At 49.8% G+C, this 20,733-nt stretch overlaps 8 protein-coding genes and 1 non-coding gene across 9 annotated transcripts; 4 read left to right on the top strand and 5 right to left on the bottom strand.

Annotated features, from left to right (window-relative positions):
• Positions 1-493: 493 nt before the first annotated feature.
• Positions 494-2,172, bottom strand: ALT_2742 (FAD-binding oxidoreductase; the record flags this gene model as incomplete). Its single annotated transcript, XM_033561303.2, has 3 exons — positions 494-644; positions 697-1,553; positions 1,603-2,172. 3 exons carry the CDS (start codon positions 2,170-2,172, stop codon positions 494-496), a joined length of 1,578 nt encoding a protein of 525 aa, XP_033417194.2.
• A 1,793-nt stretch (positions 2,173-3,965) lies between these two features.
• ALT_t067 lies at positions 3,966-4,037 on the top strand. Its single transcript has one exon. It is a non-coding gene; the product is annotated as a tRNA-Arg (tRNA).
• A 752-nt stretch (positions 4,038-4,789) lies between these two features.
• ALT_2743 (uncharacterized protein) lies at positions 4,790-6,257 on the bottom strand (the record flags this gene model as incomplete). Its single annotated transcript, XM_033561304.2, has 7 exons — positions 4,790-5,177; positions 5,233-5,263; positions 5,313-5,380; positions 5,454-5,572; positions 5,629-5,853; positions 5,912-6,016; positions 6,072-6,257. 7 exons carry the CDS (start codon positions 6,255-6,257, stop codon positions 4,790-4,792), a joined length of 1,122 nt encoding a protein of 373 aa, XP_033417195.2.
• Positions 6,258-7,096: 839 nt separating this feature from the next.
• On the top strand, positions 7,097-8,918 carry ALT_2744 (putative GABA permease; the record flags this gene model as incomplete). Its single annotated transcript, XM_033561305.2, has 6 exons — positions 7,097-7,213; positions 7,267-7,451; positions 7,511-7,593; positions 7,644-7,654; positions 7,706-8,075; positions 8,128-8,918. 6 exons carry the CDS (start codon positions 7,097-7,099, stop codon positions 8,916-8,918), a joined length of 1,557 nt encoding a protein of 518 aa, XP_033417196.2.
• Positions 8,919-9,051: 133 nt separating this feature from the next.
• ALT_2745 (putative GPI anchored protein) lies at positions 9,052-9,810 on the bottom strand (the record flags this gene model as incomplete). The annotated part of the gene is made up of 3 exons (XM_033561306.2): positions 9,052-9,433; positions 9,491-9,627; positions 9,685-9,810. The coding sequence occupies 3 exons, from the start codon at positions 9,808-9,810 to the stop codon at positions 9,052-9,054; spliced, it is 645 nt and encodes a 214-aa protein (XP_033417197.2).
• Positions 9,811-10,042: 232 nt separating this feature from the next.
• Positions 10,043-11,284, bottom strand: ALT_2746 (bZIP transcription factor; the record flags this gene model as incomplete). Its single annotated transcript, XM_033561307.2, has 2 exons — positions 10,043-11,136; positions 11,182-11,284. 2 exons carry the CDS (start codon positions 11,282-11,284, stop codon positions 10,043-10,045), a joined length of 1,197 nt encoding a protein of 398 aa, XP_033417198.2.
• Positions 11,285-11,769: 485 nt separating this feature from the next.
• On the top strand, positions 11,770-12,330 carry ALT_2747 (MAPEG family protein; the record flags this gene model as incomplete). Its single annotated transcript, XM_033561308.2, has 3 exons — positions 11,770-11,891; positions 11,945-12,068; positions 12,121-12,330. 3 exons carry the CDS (start codon positions 11,770-11,772, stop codon positions 12,328-12,330), a joined length of 456 nt encoding a protein of 151 aa, XP_033417199.2.
• Positions 12,331-12,462: 132 nt separating this feature from the next.
• ALT_2748 (transcription factor domain-containing protein) lies at positions 12,463-14,202 on the bottom strand (the record flags this gene model as incomplete). The annotated part of the gene is made up of 5 exons (XM_033561309.2): positions 12,463-12,679; positions 12,740-12,957; positions 13,017-13,502; positions 13,559-13,842; positions 13,896-14,202. The coding sequence occupies 5 exons, from the start codon at positions 14,200-14,202 to the stop codon at positions 12,463-12,465; spliced, it is 1,512 nt and encodes a 503-aa protein (XP_033417200.2).
• A 909-nt stretch (positions 14,203-15,111) lies between these two features.
• On the top strand, positions 15,112-19,477 carry ALT_2749 (ABC transporter permease/ATP-binding protein; the record flags this gene model as incomplete). Its single annotated transcript, XM_033561310.2, has 11 exons — positions 15,112-15,240; positions 15,297-15,374; positions 15,436-15,551; positions 15,600-15,654; positions 15,704-16,305; positions 16,364-16,961; positions 17,006-17,570; positions 17,625-17,797; positions 17,845-18,374; positions 18,425-19,397; positions 19,451-19,477. The coding sequence occupies 11 exons, from the start codon at positions 15,112-15,114 to the stop codon at positions 19,475-19,477; spliced, it is 3,846 nt and encodes a 1,281-aa protein (XP_033417201.2).
• Between the last annotated feature and the right edge of the window lie 1,256 nt (positions 19,478-20,733).

Here is a 20,733-nt window from a genome sequence, read left to right on the forward strand (position 1 = left end):
CTTGAAGAGACGGGTGGGAGTTCCCCTGGGTGATTCCATGATGAGGCCGCTTGTCCAATGGCAATCACAGAGAGAATGCTAGTAGCCTAGGGCATTTATACTGAGAAACTTCAATCATAGTAATCTTTGGCGGTTGTGAGGTATATCGAACGAAATTCACTTGCTGTCTCGTCCTGACTCAAATATGTGGAGAGCGTTGTCAGCGTCGGAGAAAGACCGAACACCGGAGATCTTCTGGTCTCGGCCTACAAGAAGTTATCATAGTACTTGACGCTAATGACAATGAATCTTTATAATTCAAGATAAGAGAACATAGATCCGAAACTCAGGAGAAGAGAAAGACACGTCGTTGTGGTTCAAAGTTGGGGTGGAACAGCAAAGAGCGAAACAAAGCCCGGTCACGTGAGTACCATCTCCGAGCCATCAGCAAATGATCCTCGGGTCTCTAAATCTTCATTTCATCCTTCATACAAAATACAGGGATCAATTATCATCAATCTAAAACCCATCCTCCCTGTCTCTTCATAAATCCTGCAGAATCGTATGCCTGAGCGATCTGCTGCAGTCGAGCTTTGTTCTTCGCCCCGTAGCTGGAATAGACATCCTGATCATCGGCCGCGTCATTCATGAACAGGGGATTCAATCTACTGCGTCACTCAATTATTCATCAAGACTCTTCGTTCGGATGGTACTTACGAGATAAAGCGTATATCGCCCCATTGATAGTTTGTCGGCGTCTCATCCTCAAAGGTGCTGGTGAAATCCGACGTGGCTTGATTTGTTATCTCGCGAAGATACGCCGGACACGCCTCGTTGCAGACAGGATTGATCCACATCAGGTTATTCTCCACCCAGATTCGATCGCCGTTTGCTGGGTCTAGCCCAAGAGCATTCCCTCCTTGATTTGCAGAGGCACGTGCGATGCGAACTGACAGAGGCTGGGGTGTAAATGCCCCCATCTGAATGTCAATATCCCTGCTTGAGATGTTTCTGATCTGATTCTGATACAGCTCGAAAAGAGCTTCGAGCAGCTGGCTAGTCTTCTCGGGCTCTAAGCTGGGAAAAGTGTTCACGCGAGCACCCACGCTGAACCCATCTGGCCTAGCCCCTCCGGTTAGGTTGGTTATATTGACATAGGTCGTTGTCGCTGTGGTGTCCAGGATTGCCTCGACATTTTCCAGCCCGGAGAATGCGTTTGCGGGAGGTGTTGAACCATCGTAGAAGAAAAATATCGTCGGAGTTGAGCCTGACGGCCCAAAACTAAATGTTGGAATAACTGCGGCTTTGACATCTGGGTAATCCCGGATAAAGGTAGACAGGGCCTTGAACACTTCTTGTCGCTTGTCGGCAGAGTATGATCGGATACCTCCCCAGACCTGCCCATTGTCGCCGAGGTCATGGGCTTGCAACGTGAACTTGGTGACGATGCCGAACCGGTTGCCGCCTCCTCGCAATGCCCACCAGAGATCCGAATGAGAGGTGCGATTTGCATTGGCGATGGTTCCGTTGCCCAAGACTACTTGAAAATTGAGCACATTGTCGCACGCCAATCCCTTTTCGGTCAGCGCGGCTGTTAATCACGTCCTGGGGTCGGCTACTCACATATTGCGACGAATAGTACGACAGTCCTCCTCCGAGGGTGAGCCCTGCAACTCCAATATTGGCCAAGCGCCCTCCAACAACCACTTGATTTGTTTTGGCCGTCACCTCGTAGACGTCGCCCCATCGAGCACCTGCGCCGACTTCAAAGCTCTCCCCATCGGCCGAGCGAGTCACTGAAGAGAGGTTTTCGTTGAAGGAGATCAGTACACCGCCATTGGTACTAGACACGCCGACGTTGAAATTATGGCCCCCGGACTTCAGCGCAAACTGAGTATTTGGATACTTATTCAACTGCTGGACCGCATAGGAGACCTCGTCGGCAGTGGAGGGGAAGAAGACGCACGCAGGACGATTCTGGGCGTTCATTGAGTTCCAATACCCTTGAAGAGCGGATGTGTATTTGTCCCCATTTGAGACAGTCTCTGCGCCATAGGAACCAAGAGGATCCCAGACGGTGAGACTGGGATAGGTCGCATACAGCTGCTGACAAACCGCGACTGCATCAGCTGAGGCTGCACCCAGAGCGGAAGATGCGAATAAGGCAGTGGCAATTAACGCTTTTGCCTTCATGACAGGTCTATCAATCGCACGTACTCTTGTGGCCGGACGGGAGCTACCTAATGACAGACGTGGAGACATGGCACATCGATCACTTTTATGTCTGTGGTTTTCTTCATAAATCAGTTCGGCGCAAAGCGCTTGGATGGGAACGTATAACCATCAATACGAAATACGACAGCCCCCCATCAACCTTCGACGATACCGCAAAATTGAGAACTATTACAGGAATTGATGTTTGCAGGATGCGATGCACTCGGTGACATATTGACTGCTTGCAGCCCTCCAGATTCTACCTTGACCAATCAGATTGCTGGATTGCTTCTATGGTTCAACCCGCCGAATTGGCAGACAATGGGAGGCGCCGTCAGTGTCCGAGAGAGGGGTCAAGCGGAGCCTACAGGTGTAGAGGCTATTTTATTTTATTTTATTCTATTTTGCTTTGTTTTGTTTTGTTTGTTTTGTTTTGAAGGAGTCCTCCAGAAGCGGTACAATATCGCTGAGGCGGAGGACGGCGCCTGCCATCCCGAGCGAGTTGACGGAAGACGATCAGCCTGTTCATGACAGACAGAACGAGACAGGAGGGACCACAAGCAGGTCCTATACAGAATTCACCGTGAGGATCTATGGATGAATCCAGGGGTATGTTCTCGGCATCGCTCAGAGAACTCTTGAAATACAGGCTGCCGCATGCCGGCAATTGGATTACAGAGAGCTCACATTCCCACTGAGACGTTAATTATCGAGAGCCGATTGCTTTCGCCCATTTCACCCCACTTCTTGAAAACCTGTACTCCGGGGAACTCTTCCGTAATGATGTACTCTGCACTCACTGCATTGGACATATCGGAGTTCCAGGCTAGAACCTTGAGAATAGGAATAGTCGTATGCCTTCGTACTAATAGGACGAAAATCCATCAGCTGGGGCGTTGCAGCCATGGCCAGAAGTTTCCTCTCACTGAAACTTACGACAGCGACCTCCGATGCCGTGCAGTACATAGGTCTACTTGCATTGGAGCAATGAATCTTGACAATGTACTAGATCCATCTTCTGTTGTCATAAAGACTACTTAGCTAAAACCGCCTTCCACTTTTTCTATCTTGGAGACAGTGCATCTTTCAGACCCAGAGAGGCTGGCAACCGCGTCACATAATTTCTCAATGTTGAAGCGAACATAACGCTTGGAAAACTGGGCTTTCTCTTCGGCAAGGAACCCTCCGCTTGTGTATTTGAAAAGATCTTTTTTAGAGACCGGATGTCCTATAATGTGATTAGTGTCAATGCTGTAAACATCTCGAGGTTATAGACGGTCAGATACCTCAACATTCAATAGAAAGTTGCCTTGGGGCTGGCATACACTTGAGAAAAGTTCTACGGGTTGGAAAGCAAACTCTAAGGATGCTCTTGAAGGTTAGCATAGCTTAAGAATTTTGGGTTGGTTGTCGCTATGGCGTAAATCTAGTTGACACAAGGGTTGTTTACCTCCTCCTTCAGGCCCCTGTTGACGGACGGGAATATGTTAAGCCGATCCTTCAGGTCCTTATGTACCTAAAAGTTCCACCCGTTGATGGACCAGCTAAGGTGATGCTGGGTCTCGGAAGTACATTGAGTCATGAGTAAAATGAAAATGAGTTTGCAACATAAATCTTCGCAATGATTGACTGGGAGCAAGTAGAATTCACTACTCTGGATGTTGAAGCTAAGAATTGTGACACGTGACCATTAAACCTGACGCTTCCTCCGTAATTCAGTAATATAGGACTGCCTTATCTAACAAGACTTATTGCGAGTTGATATAACAACCGCCCTGCTGGCGCAATGGTAGCGCGTCAGACTTCTAATCTGAAGGTTGTGGGTTCGACCCCCACGTAGGGCTTTTCTTTTTCTTTTTCCTTTTCCGTCCTCCGACCACACCTTAACTCTACATCGTACTTTTGACAAGGAGAATGCACCATCGATGAGCCTACAGAAAGTTTTTTCCAAGCAATGGACCTAGTTCTTCTTTTATTTTATCTTATTTAGTTTCATTTTCTTGACAGCCAAAGTTCGATGATGACCCCAGCTCGGTGTGGTCCGTTATTCTCTCCAAGGTTTATGTCAAGAACAGCCCCTGCGATCAGCATATACCGGGTGTTTTCAAGCAGCAAGGAACGATTGCGCCGCAATTGCAATTCTCATCATTATTGGATACATTCGATATTCGAAGGGCGATTGCAGATTCTTCACAGGGGTACTCCTGTTGGAGAAAGATTATAAGACGCTGGCCGGTCGGAAGGACTGCTGGGATCTAGATAGAAATCCCTCATCGCTATAATTTTCCTATCACATTGTCTGAAACAACCAAGAGACATGCTAACCGCGAAGGAACCGAGGACACGTGGTCGTGATTTGAGGAGCAAATACATATATTATCTACTACAAAATATTCGCTCCATTATGGATTAGAACGCGCGGCGCACGTCCGTCGCTTATATATATCCCTGCACTGATCCCTGCAAGCGCCATGCAGGCCATATTAAAGACAGATTACAGTACCCAGATGGCCTGTTCTATTTACAAAATCACCTCCAGCCGAGGTCGGCCTTGTAGTCTAAGCGGAAATGGCATGATTACTACATTGTCATTAATCTAATCCGAATCGTGCTCCACATGGACGTGAATGTCCACTGTCTTGAGCACCCCGTCCCTGCGTGATTCCATCGTCAACTGTTTCGTGCTGGCGGTGGTGCCCTCGCTATCATCACTGGGGATTCGGCTCAATCGGCGCTCCCGAGAATCGGTTCGGACGTTGGTGGTCACTACGGAGTCGCCGTTCCCAAACGCAAACCCTGTATAGATGCTGCGGCGTTTCTCGGCGCTGAGCGGCGTCTGCTTGCCGTAGCTGCTTCCTTTCCGTCGTGTGGATAGTTCGACATTGTCTGGTAGTCGGGTCGTGATGAGACCGGAGTGTAGTCCGGCGAAGATGTGGTAGAGGGTCGGTAGGCAGGCGACGATGAGGTTCGTGTACATGTTTGCTCTGGAGGAGTTAAGTTTAATGTGTTATCTATTGGTGACTTTAGGGATAAGCTTACTGGGCAAAAGTTGACGGTGTGACGGTGGACCCTGCTCGCGTTAGACCTGCTTCTGGAGCGATGGACCGGAGCCAGCTTACATGTGGTATCAGATGAAGTCAAGGACTGTGGCAGTGTCACCAGTTGGCCGATTGTGAGTAAGACGGCGCTGTGTCTCCATTAGCGTGGAATAACTCGTATAATGGCGGGCCACCAACAGTGCTCGTGTGCAAAATGCGCACAGAATCTTTACTCTTTTCCCTTGAGTCATCTGGACCTTGTGCATCATGAAGAAGGGAAGGGTGAGGATGGCCACGTCGGTTAGAATGTTTATGATCGCGACGAGGTACATCAAGGCGCCCTGGCACGATTAGCCTAGTCCTTGCTATGTGTTGCCCATCGAAAATAAGTAGATACCTTTGTCGTGCATCGATCCGGTCGATACAACCAAACATCTGGCAGGGGACATTGAAAAGCGATCGCACACAGTGCAAAGACTGTCCAGACGCCTATCGCTCCTATTGTGGCAAGACATGCCTTTTGCAAACCTCTTCGCGGGGTCAATATATGCACCAAGAGCGTCGTCGATAGTTTGGATAACGCGACCGGGATGATATGAAGCAGCTGAGCAGCGTAGTTGTACTGTTACGAAAGCAAAGATTAGATGGAGAGCAGTGGCGCACCTCACTGAATGATATACCTTGCTGTACTGTTCGAAAGACTCCGCACTCAGGGAGTCCTGCTTCTTCCCCAAGCCGTATTTGACCGCATACTGGAGTATGATTGTCTGAATGATGGCAACAACCTAGAAGATTTGCAGTCAGTGTCGTCCTTTTACACAAATTCTGACCAGGGCATACCGTTCCGACGTAGATTGGAGAACTGGTCGTGGTTCGCCGCCGCTTGAGATAGATCGACGAGCTTATTTTGGCCGCTATGAAGAAGGCCAGCACAATCAACAAGGAGACATTGACGAGAAGAAGGTATGCACCATGATCACTGTCCGTGATTGATGCAAAAGGAGGAGTCCGAGACACGCCTTCCATTGTCAAACCCAGGCGAGCAGACCCTCATAGCTACATTACACAACCGTGGGTGATGAGAAGCGCTCTTTATGATTCATAATTTCATGGCGGCATCGAATTTTCCGAGGGACTTAGGGTCTTTCTTGATCGAGTCATGATCTAGCAAGGGTGCCCTGTAGCATCAAACGCAAGCCATAGGTGCTTGGGATCAAAGATTGCTAAGTCCCTTGGCGCACGAGCAGTCGAGACATTGCCTCCTCCTTGAGTTTGCTAGTAATGCGGTGTTGTTTGCTAGTGTGTGCATCAAGTAATCCCTCGTGAAAGTCGGAAGGGATCTTGCCATCGCGAGTTGTTAGTGCATCCTAGGTGCATCAGGTTGCTCCTAAAGTGGCCCTAAAAGTGACCGGACCAACGCTAAAGTTGCTGGATTGGACCTCCAGACCATTCATGCCCAACTAATCGAACAAGGATCGGATGGTCTGCCCCATCTAGATTGCCCCGGTTATTGCCCCGGTTAATATATATCAATGCTCTTGTTTCTCTGTCCACTAGAGGGGCAGTGCGTGGAAGATTGCCCCCATGTCTAGTACAGTGTCTAGGAATTGACCACTGCTCGCTAAGAGGAAGAAGGAGAATAATAATAATAGCAGTATTAATAATGTTTTTGTCGTCGACTGCAGGCCGGTCCAGATTTCTTATGATGCCCTTATCCCCTTGATTTTGGGCTAACTGGTCAATATTTGTTCGACATGATTTCCTTTATCTAAAACTTTTCTATATTTCCTTCCTCCGAACCCCTCCTGTCTCGTTCAAGGTCGCGTGTCTCTCTGCCTGCTTACTGCAAAATAGACTCTACCAAGATGGCGTTTGAGGAGGTCGAACTAAAGGGCAATGTCCACGTTCAATCTGGCCGGTCCAATGGAGACAATAACTTACCAACTGGGAGTAAAGAGCTCCGACAACGGAATCAGCTCGAGGTTTGTATTGGTCTGATGGTCGATTATGACATTGGCTAAATATTTAACTATAGAGGTACCTGAATTTCTTCTCGACTTTGGCCTTCTCAGCCACCCTGATGGCTTCATGGGAGACGGTGGGAGGAAGTATGGCGGCCGGATTGCTCAATGGCGGGCCATCAGCAATCGTTTATGGAATGGTGTTTAGCACCATTGGCAGTGTAGCCGTTGCAGCATCACTGGCTGAACTTGCCTCTGTGTAAGGCCGCTTCCATCTACTGTTGAATGTCACGCTGATCCGATTGAATCGATATCCAGGAATCCGACAGCAGGTGCTCAATACCATTGGACCTATAATCTGAGTCCCAAGAGCCACAGGCTTTTTCTCAGTTTCTTTCAAGGTATGTCTTTCCTTTGTATTAAGAATATGGATTGAGCTGACAACTTTCAGGATGGGTCACGGTATGATGACTCTGGTTGTCCTCATCATACTATATGTTGCTAATTGAGCAGGTTTTCTCCTGGTGCTCCCTGGTCTGTCTGGCGCCCTTCATGATCGGCAACCAGATTCTGGGGCTGGTTTCGTTCAACCGCGAAAGCTATCACATCGAGAGATACCAGGGCACGCTGTTGACGTGGGCAGTCTTGATCATCCCGATAATAATCAACATTTATGCCCGGCGGGTCCTGGCGGTCATCGAGGTAGCAGCTGGCATCATGCACATCGTCTTCCTGCCCGTGACCATTGCAGTTCTTGTCGCTCTTGCCCCTCGCAATCCAAATGAATTTGTGTGGAATACTTTTGTCAGCGGAATCAGCGGCTGGTCGAGTCCAGGCGTAGCTTGGGCTGTTGGTCTTCTGGGCGTGGTGACGCCCCTGGGTGGTGAGTAACACTGAGAGAATGTTCAAGAAGCATAAATCGCTGACAATCTTAGGCGTGGACGGCGTCATCCACATGGCCGAGGAGGTGAAGATGGCCCCCAAGACCGTACCACGGTCCATGATCTGGGGAACTCTCACCAACGGCATCATGGCGTTTGGATACGCCATCGCCGTCCTCTACTGCATGGGAGATTACATGGAGGCCCTGACCTCTCCGACCGGATACCCTATCATCACAATCGTCTACCAGGCCACCAGGTCCAAGACCGCCGTTAACATCCTCATGGCCATGGGTCTTCTCCCCGGCTGGATTGCGCTGTTCAACGGCCTGGCATCCGTCACCCGCCTGACATGGGCTTTCGCTCGTGACAACGGGCTTCCGTTCTCCGACTTTTTTGTGCACATCGACCGCAAGCACAAGATCCCCATCCGAGCTCTGTTTCTCGTCGCCACCGTCGTCGTCCTCCTGTCGTTCATCCAGATCGGATCCACCGCGGCCTTCAACGCCATCCTGTCCATCAGCACCCTCGGCCTGTACGTCTCGTACGTCATCCCCCTGATTCTGCTGGTGATCAAGCGCTTCCGCGAGCCGCAGGCCATCCCCCGCGGCGTCTTCCACATGGGCCGCTGGGGTCTCCCCGTCAACCTCTTCGCGATTGCATTCGCAATCTACGTGTCCATCTTCCTACCATTCCCGGCTCAGGTGCCCGTTACCCGCGAGAATATGAACTATGCGGGACCCGTCCTGGGGGCGGTTATGATCTTCGCTTGTGTGGACTGGGTCGTGCGCGGACGGAAGAAGTGGGTGGGTCCGACGATTGTCAGTCATGAGGACCGACGGTAGTTCTATGAAACCTGGCATAGCCATGCAGAGATATATACAATGGTAATGCATATTACTTTTTTGATATCTTCAAAAATTCCAGCTTATATCGCATGTGTATCCAAGTGTGCGGCAAGTGTGCTACAACAGGAAACTACAGAGCAAACACACCCAGAGCCAGCGCAGCAGCCCCGAGAAGCCCAGCAGCACCACCGGTGACCCGCGGCATTCCGCCGGTACTCACAGCCGACGAGCCGGTGGACGAAGACTTGCTCGCACCCTCCGACGCAGTAGACTTTCCGGAGGCAGTCGCAGTGGCAGTCGCAGCCGTAGTAGCGGTAGCACTAGCAGTGGCAGTGGCAGGCTTCGCACTCGGGCCCGCACCAGAACCAGCGGTAATAGTCACCGCCATCAGAGGCAAATTATTAGAGAAGGTCGAGGAACTGACACCAGGGAAATTCGCCGCCGCGCCGCTGGCCGTCTCGGTACACACGGCGGTGGTCGTTCCGCCAACAGAGCAGCTGACGGTCCAATGACTATGCACATCAGTTATCTCTTTCACAGCAGCCAAGGTCAAAGTCGAGGTCACTTACAAATCCTCCTCCGGCTCATCCATCTTCAACACGGTGGTCGTGGGACCGGCGACAAGCGTCAGGCCGGGGCCCATACCGCAGTCGGAGCTATCTGTGCCTGGGGGACAATTGATGCTGTATGTTGTTGCGGTGGCATCCTAAATAAGTCAGATTGCTTTTGCGGTCGGGAATTGACATGACTCATGAGTGCTTACACTACCGACGATGGAAGCGACAAGAGGCTGTGGGTCTGCGCCGTAGATCAACATGGAGGTGACGGTGTTCTGGGCTGAGACCAGGCCGGCGGCGGCCAGGCTGAGGAGAAGTTGAGATGCAAGCATTATGTCGATGCGGTAAAGACAGACTTGTCGAATGAGATTCAAAAGAAGGTATGATAACTGATCTGATTCAGGGGCATCAGAGGAAAAGGGCGAAAAACCTTAAACTCTTGACTAAAGAGATATGTACAAGATTAGATTAGTCATTATATTGCATATATTTTATGCACTGCACAAAACAATTGGACTGAGTTGTATAGATATAAAGAGCAACGTATGTAAGTAAGAGACACCTTTACTCCATTCTCATCACCAATTGATTTTTACCACGCTCTCTCCTCACATAATTACTCCGCTCTACAATCTCCCCATCAAAAGCCCACCACCACCGTTCGAAAACCACCTGTCCAACCTCCCACGCCTCTGGGGCAAATGGATCCCCTCCACGGACCTTGATTCCCTCTCCACTGACATCTTCCATATCATAGACGAATCGAAGAAGACCAATGGGATCCTGCGCAGACTTTGGCCGCATCTCTGGCGGGAGATGGAACACCTGGATGAGCTTATCCCGGGTACTCGGCCAGGGAAGGAGATCCAGAATGGGATGATGAGGGATGAGCCGCTGAGAGGTAGTCGGCTGAAGATGCCTGGGAAGTTCGATCACCTCGTCGGCTCCGTCGTGACTGGATGCTGTCGAGGATGGCGACGAGGAACCGGACAATAGGGATGGTGGCGAGGACATCGTCTGGCTCTCGGGTCCTTGGTAGAATGGGCTCGTGGCCGTGAGGTCCCACAGTATGCCGGCGATGTTCAGCCGCTGGGCTACCTTCATTGCTGCATTGAGAAGCGTGAGAGAGGGGATCTCCAGGAGATGATCATCTGGGAAAGAGAATGTCGCGGACTGGTATGTTTGCAGTCGGTCCGAGAGACTGCAATCGCCACCAGGGTTGTTGGCACTCTGAGTGGACTGAAATGAGGGCAGCAGATCCGGTAAGAAAGCTGCAGGTGAAAAGCAGGAGAATGGATCCTCTACAGCAGACAACGGCATTGTGGGGATCTCCTGAGAAGGAAGTAAAGGCGATAGTGGAGATTGCGGAAATGAGAGAAACTGGCTTGGAGAAAGTGCGTATGGCATAAGATCCATGCTTTGATCAATGAGCTCGGGCATATTTTGGGAGGGGACAGCCCAAGGCCCTTCGCCGGTGAATGAGATATCATCCACTGCGTGTGAGACACGGTCATCTGTGGAGTCTACGGTCGTTCTTGGTTCAACAGCTGCTTTCAAAGCCAGCGAAGCGTTCCCGACTTGGGTCTGCCCATCCTCAGATCCAGAGCGACTCTCCGCTCGAGCCTGAAGAGCCTGCCATTGCTGTTTCTTCCTCTCACCTGCAGGAGTCAGCAGCAGTTCAGCGACAGGTTCCCACTACATACGGTATCTTCTTTGAGCTAGCACGCCCAGGACTCGTTTTCGCTCCGCCGGGTCCTCGGTGATGTCCGGTACGGCGGGAATATCTCGCTTACGCTTGTTTGGCATTTGATCGGCCAATCAAAAGAGTTATTCCTCAGCGAAGAGTAGACTGGAGTTGTGACAGAGATGTAAGAGAAGAAGTCTGCGAGATGAGGCCAAACTCGGACACGAAGAATGAGCGGGGATCATAACGTTATGGTTATGGGCACGCACGTGGCGCAGGAAAATGGTCGCAGAATGCGTGGAAATAGTTACGAACACGAGATTTATCCAGCGCTCCGACCGTGATTGGACGATGCAACGGGAATATGTAGACGTCTCGTATTCGTTGGCTTGTTCAAAGTAAGCAGGTCAAGGTGCATGTTATGTTCGAGACCAACGTTATGTTGGACCGTTCATGAGGTTATAGTCTCGAGAATGGCTATATAAGGCCAATGAATTCGGGATGTAGGGGCAATCAGAACATCATCATCAATCTCATCGTCTCATCTTCTCATCGTGGAAAGTCGAACATTAAGATACCCTGAGCCTTTCCAGGACCGCAATATCAAATGTCTCAAAACAACTACTCCATCCATTCGATTGCCGCGGCATACGCCGTTGGTCTGTTCCCTCACGGCTATTACTATGTCAAGATGATGGCCAATGCAAAGGAACACGCTACAAACATTGTGTATGCTGAAGCAACTTTTGTCAAATACCAAAACAGCTGATGAAATGACACAGACCGCGGGAGAACCTCTCCAATCTCAAAGGCCGCCTCCCAGCCCAGATCTGGCAGCAACTCGCCAAAGCTCGAGGAGCACATCTGAATGCGATGGAAGGATTGCCTCTTTTCGCTGCTGCAATGGTAAGAAGGGCATTTCCCAGGAAATAGTATAAAACTAATGGATATCACACAGCTCGCTGGAAACCTGGCCAAACTTCCCTCGAGCGACTTGAACACCCTTTCATTGGAGTATATCGGCGCTCGGCTCTTGTATACGGCTCTGTACATGGGAGCCAAGTCTGAGGCTATCAGCTATTTGCGTACGGGTGTGTGGGCATGGAGTATATCAATCCCGATTTGGGGATTGATTCAAGCTGGACGGGTTCTGAACAAGGCTGAGTGATGATGATGGGACGCTGCTTGATGTAACATTAGCTACCTCTGCATTTTTCAGAAAGTAGATAATATGTCGATTTGTCAATAATATGTTTGAGAAGAAAGCAGTCTTCGAGAATGACGAGATCACTCCATAGAGTTAGCGACCCAGATGCACTCGTTCACAAGCAGCAGTCATTGACCTCGTCACAAGGGTAATTGGTCCCAGCTCCGGCCGATCCTCAGCTGCCTTTAGAGCAAAATCGTTGACCCATGTCACTAAGGCGAGGCCTTCTTCGTGTTTTCCCGGTTCCTGGCCATCGATTATGTCCATACATAGAACAAAGAAAAATGTGAATTGATGGAGTAACAGAATACTGCAGGATATAGTTTATAAGCAGAGACACTCCGATATCCGAAGACCGTAGGTGAATTACCTGATACCCCAGAATGACCGCACCGTTGAACCCATGTGAGATTGAAACACTCTCAAAGACTTTCTGGCGAGGTCTACCGTGTGCCGCGGCAAGTGGTAACTGTCCCGGTTGCATTTCTTGGCCTGTGAGAGGACGATAATGATCCTGTAGCTTGTGAACATAATATCTGCAAAGAACCAGGTGTCTATAAGATTTTTGGTGTTGCTCATGAGCTCTTCCTGTACTGCATAAGCCGAATGAACTACATCCGCAGTACGGAACGGACATGATGACTCACTACGTTCCAGTCAGACAAGATTGCTTCTACTTCGGCGATGAGATCGTCCAGCCAGCTATCGTCTGTAGCTGCATTCAGATCGGATCCGGCATTCACCCAGTCCAAGTATTTCAGGACAACTAATGTTAGTCGCATCGATGCCAGAAAGTGTATTTGAATAAAGTGCGTCGATGCATCATCAACGCCAGTGATCGAGGGGTCAGGGAGATTAACCGCCCATGACCCTTCGGGAAGCAGCGCAGGCTTACCGAACAAGAGCCGGAAAAGGCAGTCGGTCCGGAGAAGATGCCAAAATTCGAATCGCATTCGATTTCGCTCTACCTCACTCCTATGTTGGAAGGATTCCTGCGCTGGACAGATATGACCGTCAGGCCCTTTAGGGTCCCCATCAAGGGAGAAATATCCAAGAGCCTTAGCAATGCTGCAGGCATGACCAAAGATCTTCCAAGAGAGTTCACTATCACAGCCTTCGAGAGTCATCGATATCTATTAAGAATCGTCAGCAACTGAAGCTCACAAAAAGGTTCCGAACTTATAATCACCATCAGAAAAGCGGCAAACACGTCCTCCGGGGTATTCTTGAGCTGATCCAGCCAGCTGTCTACCAAATCAATAGTTGTCCGGTAAAGCGATCGGACGATGCCACCCTTCTGCACAGTGTCATCTGGATCCATCATGATCCCCTGAAGCAACACACTGTAATAAATGAGTCTTGACGTGGCATCCAAGCTGACGTGACGTATCTCCAGTAAGTCTGGGACGCTTAAGAGAAAGCTCCTCTCCAAAGGAATCCGAAACCCCTCAAATTGATACGACTCATAGTACACTGCAGGATCGATTAGAGACCGGAACGTCAATTAAAGGTAGATGGTAACAGACAATTTACCCATTTCTTTGCTTGTTCCTTTGGAATCTGCGGAGGAATGGAGACGTCTTTTTCTTGTTTGTCCTCTAGGCGTGAGATCTCCGACATTGCAGCCTCTATGGCGTTAATGCAAGCTTCGCTTTTGAAAACCTGGGAGTGGACATGTTGTAGGAGACAGAAGACGTTTAACGTAAGCAGTGACTTGTCTTTGTCATCCTTTATACCATTCAACATGCTATGCACCACGTCCCGTGTGCTGGGGATAAGCGACTGGTCTTCGTCCATCAGGTCGGGGCCTAGTGACGACCTTGGGTCATCCATGTCCGAGTCACCCGAGGACACAGACATTGAACGAGACACATCTATGGTGTCTGCATCTTGGCCAATCTTGCAATGATTTTCCAAGCGTTCTAGACGCCTGAGTATTTCCCGAAGGATCTGTTTGTCACCGAGGCCACTGACACATATGAGCTACGTGGTGTAAAGGCCTTGGATATATGAAGTATGGACCAACCGTCTATTTTTGGATCGGGCTTTTCGCGGCAAATATGTACATTGCGCACCGACAGCTTCGCATCTGTCGCATCGAGGCTCAACTCTATTGCATCGGATCTAGCTGCAGGTCAATAATGAGTTCTGCACGGGAATAATTGAGATCGACACCTTCTTGGCCTGACAACGAGTGCACTAGAACATTTCTTAGCTCCAATAAACCTAGTCAGAGCCACAGATTACATACAGACATGCGCTTGGGCGGGTTTTCCGAAGACATCGCTGTTCCAGACCATCAGGAGGTTGAAGGAGGTAAGAACGGTGAGCGGGGAATTTGTAGAGTCCGAAAGCCCGGCCACACATGATTTTAGTGCCTCAGGTGCCCGGATTTCCAGAAATTCCCGAATATCCGGTCCCGTAGAGGATACATCCTTTTAAGCTCATTATTATTATTATTACTATCTCCACTTCGATGCGACCACTTGTCATATAAGGAATGTGTTATGCTTCTCCTGGAGTTAACCATGCTAAAAGAGGACACTTTTCTTCACCCCCCCTGGCACCTCCACATATAACGCTGATGCTGCCTGGAACGCCAAGTCTTTCCCTCTTGGGTGACTCGTATTCAACTGGTTTCGATTTGTTGACAAGTTATCTATTTAATGACATTCCCATGTCCTGTCATCTATATTTTTTCAATGGCTTCTTGTCCGCTAGCCATTCCCACAGTATTTCACCATGGGTAGCTCCGAAGATGGCCCTGCAGCAAGTGCGACCGAGAAACAAGCAGTGCCGGAAGAACAAGAAAAGAGCGAAGGCAGAAATGATGGAAAGCCCGCGCAGACAGCCTCACTGGGTAACTATTTCGTACGAAGTGTCTCAGTCTCACCGGATTGCTTGCGATGCCACTGACAAGTCTGCAGAGAGCCCTTTCCTACGCAACCGGGAAAGATCGCCTTGTATTAGCCGTGGCTTTGATATCAGCTATTGCGTCCGGTGTGGTACGTCACAACAGAGCTGCATTGGAAAAGACATAACCTTATAACTCATATCTTCGACCAGCCTTTACCCTTGATGAACATTGTGTTTGGGAGTCTTGTTGGTGAATTCAATGGATACTTCATGCCCGGCACAACCGTCACCGAAGCGCAATTCAAAGCGTCCGTCAACAAACTGAGGTATGAAGGTCAAAAGAGACTTGTTGTTCATGTGCTGACTTCAGACAGTCTGTATATTGTGTACCTGTTCATAGCGAAATTCTGCCTGACATACTTCTCCATGGTAGGTGGGAACTTCGCAGAGAATGATGGATATGTACTGATCATTGCAGTTCTGCTTTCGCGTCACCGGTCTCCGAGTATCAGCTGTTATTCGACTGGAATACGTCCAGGCCCTCTTCTCCCAGCCGATCAGTAAAGTGGACCAAGTTTCGGTGGGCACAGTCACGAATACCATCACGACGCTATCCAATACAATCCAGCAGAGCATATCGGACAAGCTCGCCATTCTTTTTCAATCCGTCGCCCTGTTACTCGCAGCGTTCATCATCGCGTTCAAGTATTCGTGGGCCTTGACTCTCGTCACAAGTTCTGCGCTGCTTTTCGTGGTTGTCGGCTGCAGTGTGACTTTACCGATCATGACAAAAATTCAGCAGAGGATTGACAAGGCAGATGAGAAGCATTCCTCAATTGCCGCCGAAGTATTTGGATCTATTCGGACCGTGGTTTCCCTCGGTGCCCAGGAAAGTCTTTCCAAAAGATATGCCACCTGGGTGGAAGAAGCACGAAAACGTGGAAATGGGCTGTCTTTCATCCTAGGCATCCACTTTGCTTTGGTGTTCTTTGCTCTGTACGCTAGCTTTTCCCTCGCCTTCTGGTTTGGTTTAAAGCTATACAGGGAGGGCCACATCAAGGAGATCAACACAGTCATCACGTAGGTATATCCCCTCGCTTCGATTCCCCAGCTTGGTCATCTTCTAATAAACCGACAGAGTGTTCTTCTCGGTCATGATCGTGGTAAGTGTACTGGGGAATATCGCATCGCCCCTGATTATCGTGTCCAAAGCCGCCAGCGCTGCGGGCTCATTCTTCGAGTTGATCGATTCCGAAAAGGTGGATGCCGGGGGCCTTCGCGAACCCGATGCCTCAGCCCATGTCGATATAATCTTTCGAGATGTGCGCTTCACGTACCCTACACGACCAGACGTGCCTGTTCTCAAGGGACTAGACATTCGGTTTCAGAATGGGAAAACAACCGCATTAGTCGGCCCCTCTGGCTCGGGGAAAAGCACAATCGTTGCCCTGATAGAACGATGGTATCAGTTGGCGATGAGTCCAGAAGACCGGAACCAAGGGAGTATCTACGCTGGACCGCATGATATCAACAGTCTGGACCTGAAATGGTGGAGATCGCAGATTGGACTCGTCCAGCAGGAGCCTTTCCTTTTCAATGACACCATCTTCAACAATGTTGCATTTGGCCTTATCGGAACACAGTGGGAAAAGGAGCCTGACAGTGTCAAGAGGGAACTGATCGAGAAGGCCTGTAGAGAGGCCTTTGCTGAAGAGTTCATCCAGCGTTTACCAGAAGTATGTTGGTCTTTGGAATAACCAGGCATGTCTGACTGTGACAGGGCTATGCAACCATCGTGGGACAGAGCGGGATCAAATTAAGTGGCGGTCAACGACAGCGCCTTGCCATCGCTCGAAGCATTGTGAAAGAACCCAAAATCTTGATATTGGATGAGGCGACCAGCGCCATCGACGTTCGCGGCGAGAAGATCGTACAGGCAGCCCTTGATAGGGTTTCCAAGAACCGCACAACCATCATGATCGCACATCGGCTCTCCACGATTCGGCGAGCAGATCATATCGTTGTCATGAAAGGAGGCGTGAATGTCGAGGAGGGAACCCACGAGGAGCTCCTCCAGCGAGAGGGTGGAGTATACCGCGACCTTGTCAACGCTCAAAGGCTTGAACTGTTGGCAGAAGACGACAGCCACACAGGCAACGCGATGCTCGAGTTACAAGAAGAGGCCCAGTCTCCCACCATGTCGGTTCAAGAGAAGGTGCAAGATAAAGAGAACAACCAGGACAAAAGCCGAGGGTTTATTAGGACTATCGGGCTGCTACTGTATGAACAACGTGCGCGGTGGCCGTTGTACTTGGCGGTCCTCATCAGCACAGCTGGGGCTGGCAGTAAGTTATCCTGAACACTTTATGGGATTTGAGCTAAACGTTCTTCGAAAAAAGCGGCTTTTCCACTTCAGAGCTGGTTATTCGCAAAACTCATCGACGTGTTTCGGTTGACGGGCCAAAAACTGGTTGATGCCGCCAATTTTTGGGCCTTGATGTTCTTTCTTCTCGCGCTCGCCGTTGGGGTTCTCTACTCTACTGTGGGATTCACTGCCAATTCTCTCTCAGTGGTAGGTACATATGACCCATTTGTGCTGCTCTCGTTAACTCAAAATAGAGGATATCTGAAGCTTGCCGAAAGGAGTATTTTCAGAACATCCTTGCGAAGCCTATACCATTTCATGATTTGAGCGAAAACGCTTCTGGCTCCATTGTTTCTCGACTGGCCACCGATCCAAAGCAGGTCCAAGAACTCATCGGTCTAAATGGTGCATTTCCTCTCATTTCAACGTTTAGCATGATTGGCTGCATTGCGATCGCGTTTTCCTTTGGATGGAAGCTCAGCCTGGTGACGGTGTTTGCCGCCTTACCATGCACATTCCTGGCTGCCTTTATGCGCATTAGATACGAACTGCAGTTCGAGGCAATGAACGCCAAGGTCTACGCAGGAAGTTCGCAGTTTGCAGCGGAAGCCATCGACGCGTTTCGAACAGTTTCCTCGTTAACGATGGAGGACACCATCCTCGATCGATACACCCAACTCCTGCGGGAACAACAAAAGAAGGCTTTCCGGACGGCGAGATATGCAACTTTGATCTTTGCTTTCTCAGATAGCGTGGAGTTGTGTGCGATGGCGCTCACTTTCTGGTTCGTATCACTCTCTGATGGCTACAACAGAATGTTACTGATGGTTACAGGTATGGTGGGCAGCTTCTTGCTTCCAGGGAATACCAACCGACCTCATTCTTCGTTATATTTATGGCGATTATCCAGGGTGGACAATCAGCCGGCCAGTTCTTCAGCTTCGCATCCAACTTTGCTCAAGCCGCTGCGTCCGCGAACAGGATATTGAACTCGCGCCCGCAACCAGGGGAGCTCAGCGCCGGCAGTATCGAAAAGCAACAAGTCGTGCGTAGTGAGGACCGGACAGGGGCTAGTATCGAGTTCCATGACGTCTCTTTTAGATACGCTTCACAGGATGTCCCTCTTTTCACAGGACTTAATGTCATTATTCAGAGCGGACAGTTTGTCGCCTTCGTCGGACCATCCGGCTGCGGGAAAACCACTGTGATCTCACTCCTCGAGAGATTCTATAGTCCGTCGCAGGGCACCATCATTTTCAACGGCGAAGACATCCGTACTCTTGAAATGACATCCTATCGCAGGGCGCTATCGCTGGTCGCTCAGGAGCCACGCCTCTTCGAAGGCAGTATTCGCGAGAACATTACCCTTGGCCTCGACCAGTCCGAGTTCACCGAGGAGGAATTGATCCAAGCATGTAAAGACGCAGAGATCCATGATTTCATCACATCGCTTCCAGAAGGCTACGCCACCGAGCTCGGCATCAAAGCGCAGACATCGCTCAGCGGTGGCCAGCGTCAAAGACTCTGTATTGCACGTGCATTGCTCCGGAAGCCGTCACTCTTGCTTCTTGACGAGGCAACCTCGAGTTTGGACTCGCAGTCAGAAAAGGTGGTGCAGGGCGCCATGGAACGTCTGGCTCGGAAGAGGAGCCTGACGATCGTTGCGGTTGCTCATCGACTGGCGACTATCCAGAAAGCGGATACTATCTTTGTCTTCGGGGCAGCCCACGCTGGCCAAGCGTCTCGGATCGTTGAACAGGGGACGCACCAGGAACTGCTTCGGACTAAAGGGACGTATTGGCAGATGGTAAGTAGCCTTGGCTCTCAAGCGTAAAACCTTACTAACTGTGTTATGTGTAGTGTCAGGAGCATGCGCTTGACAGGTGATCCCAATTCACACGCGACTGGATACCCTTAGCAGTATTTGAGGAATGACCAGCTCGCTTTCTCTCTTCCTGTGAGCTTTTTATTGTAATATAGACTACCACTCGATTCCTAATATCAAACTGTGAACTCTGGGTTACATTCCATCAGACATCTAGCCCTACCTCTATGCTACCTTCTGCCAATGCTGCCAGTCATATTCAGCCAACCTAGTGACTGGCCATCATACTGATCATTCATCCTCATCCTCCCATCTGCCTCTTCACCCATTGTCCATTGTTCCACACTACTCTTGCCAAACGGTGCTTGGGCTCAGGAGAAGATCAAAATTTCCTAAATAGGGAAGCGATATTGTCTCTATCAGCCGATGTAACTATGTAAGCCCACAACCTGTCGCCTTAGCGCATCTAAAGACCCATGCAGAGCCCTGACCACCCAAATAATGGACATTTTCGTCTTGTTTTGTAGTTAGATTCGAAAGCTGTTCCGTTTAGAGCTCCGGAATAAGCATGACAAGATTTTATCCCATCTGGACGACTTACTAGTCTCTCGATTGACTACGACTAGCAATACTACACCACTGAAATGTCACCTCATCACCCACTGACAGTCAATATTAGGGTTTGCCTCCGTTGGTGTTCCAGACTGTCTATCTACTTCTGCCTTCAGTCTCCTGAAAAAGGCGTAGATCTCTTGCTTTTCTGAATAACGGGACTGAAAGCCAGACCCTCAAGGTCATTGTATCATGCAAGTCCTCGACTGGAACGGGTGTACCTCCGCCATGCACACCTTCTAGGCTACAGCCACAGAACATGAGTCTCCAGAGAAGCATGTAGGACAGGCTGTGCTAGATGGGGATGATACTGGTCCATCGCTACTGCAGGACTGGTCAAGCAAGCGCAAGGTGATGACTGCGCTCGTCTTGTCCTTGATCTCCCTGATGGTGTACGTCTCCCAAGTCTGTGTCAGTACGCAAGATGTACTAACGCAATCAGTAACATGTCACTGGTTTTCTATGCCCCTGCGAGTTCTGCCATTGCTCAGGACTTTGGAAACCATGACAGTTTTCGTTCTGTCATCTACATCACAGTACCGAACATCAGCTAGGTCATCTATCCCGTCTATGTCGGTCTGTTGTCTGAATGGCTTGGACGCATGCCAGTGTGTCACTTCTTTAACGCCTTGTTCCTTGTCTTTACCATAACTGCTGGCTTCAGTACCAGTCTCCCCATGGTCATTGTGTTCCAGTTCCTTAACAA

This window comes from Aspergillus lentulus, assembly GCF_001445615.1.
Source record: "Aspergillus lentulus DNA, contig: Alt05, strain: IFM 54703, whole genome shotgun sequence".
NCBI lineage: Eukaryota > Fungi > Ascomycota > Eurotiomycetes > Eurotiales > Aspergillaceae > Aspergillus > Aspergillus lentulus.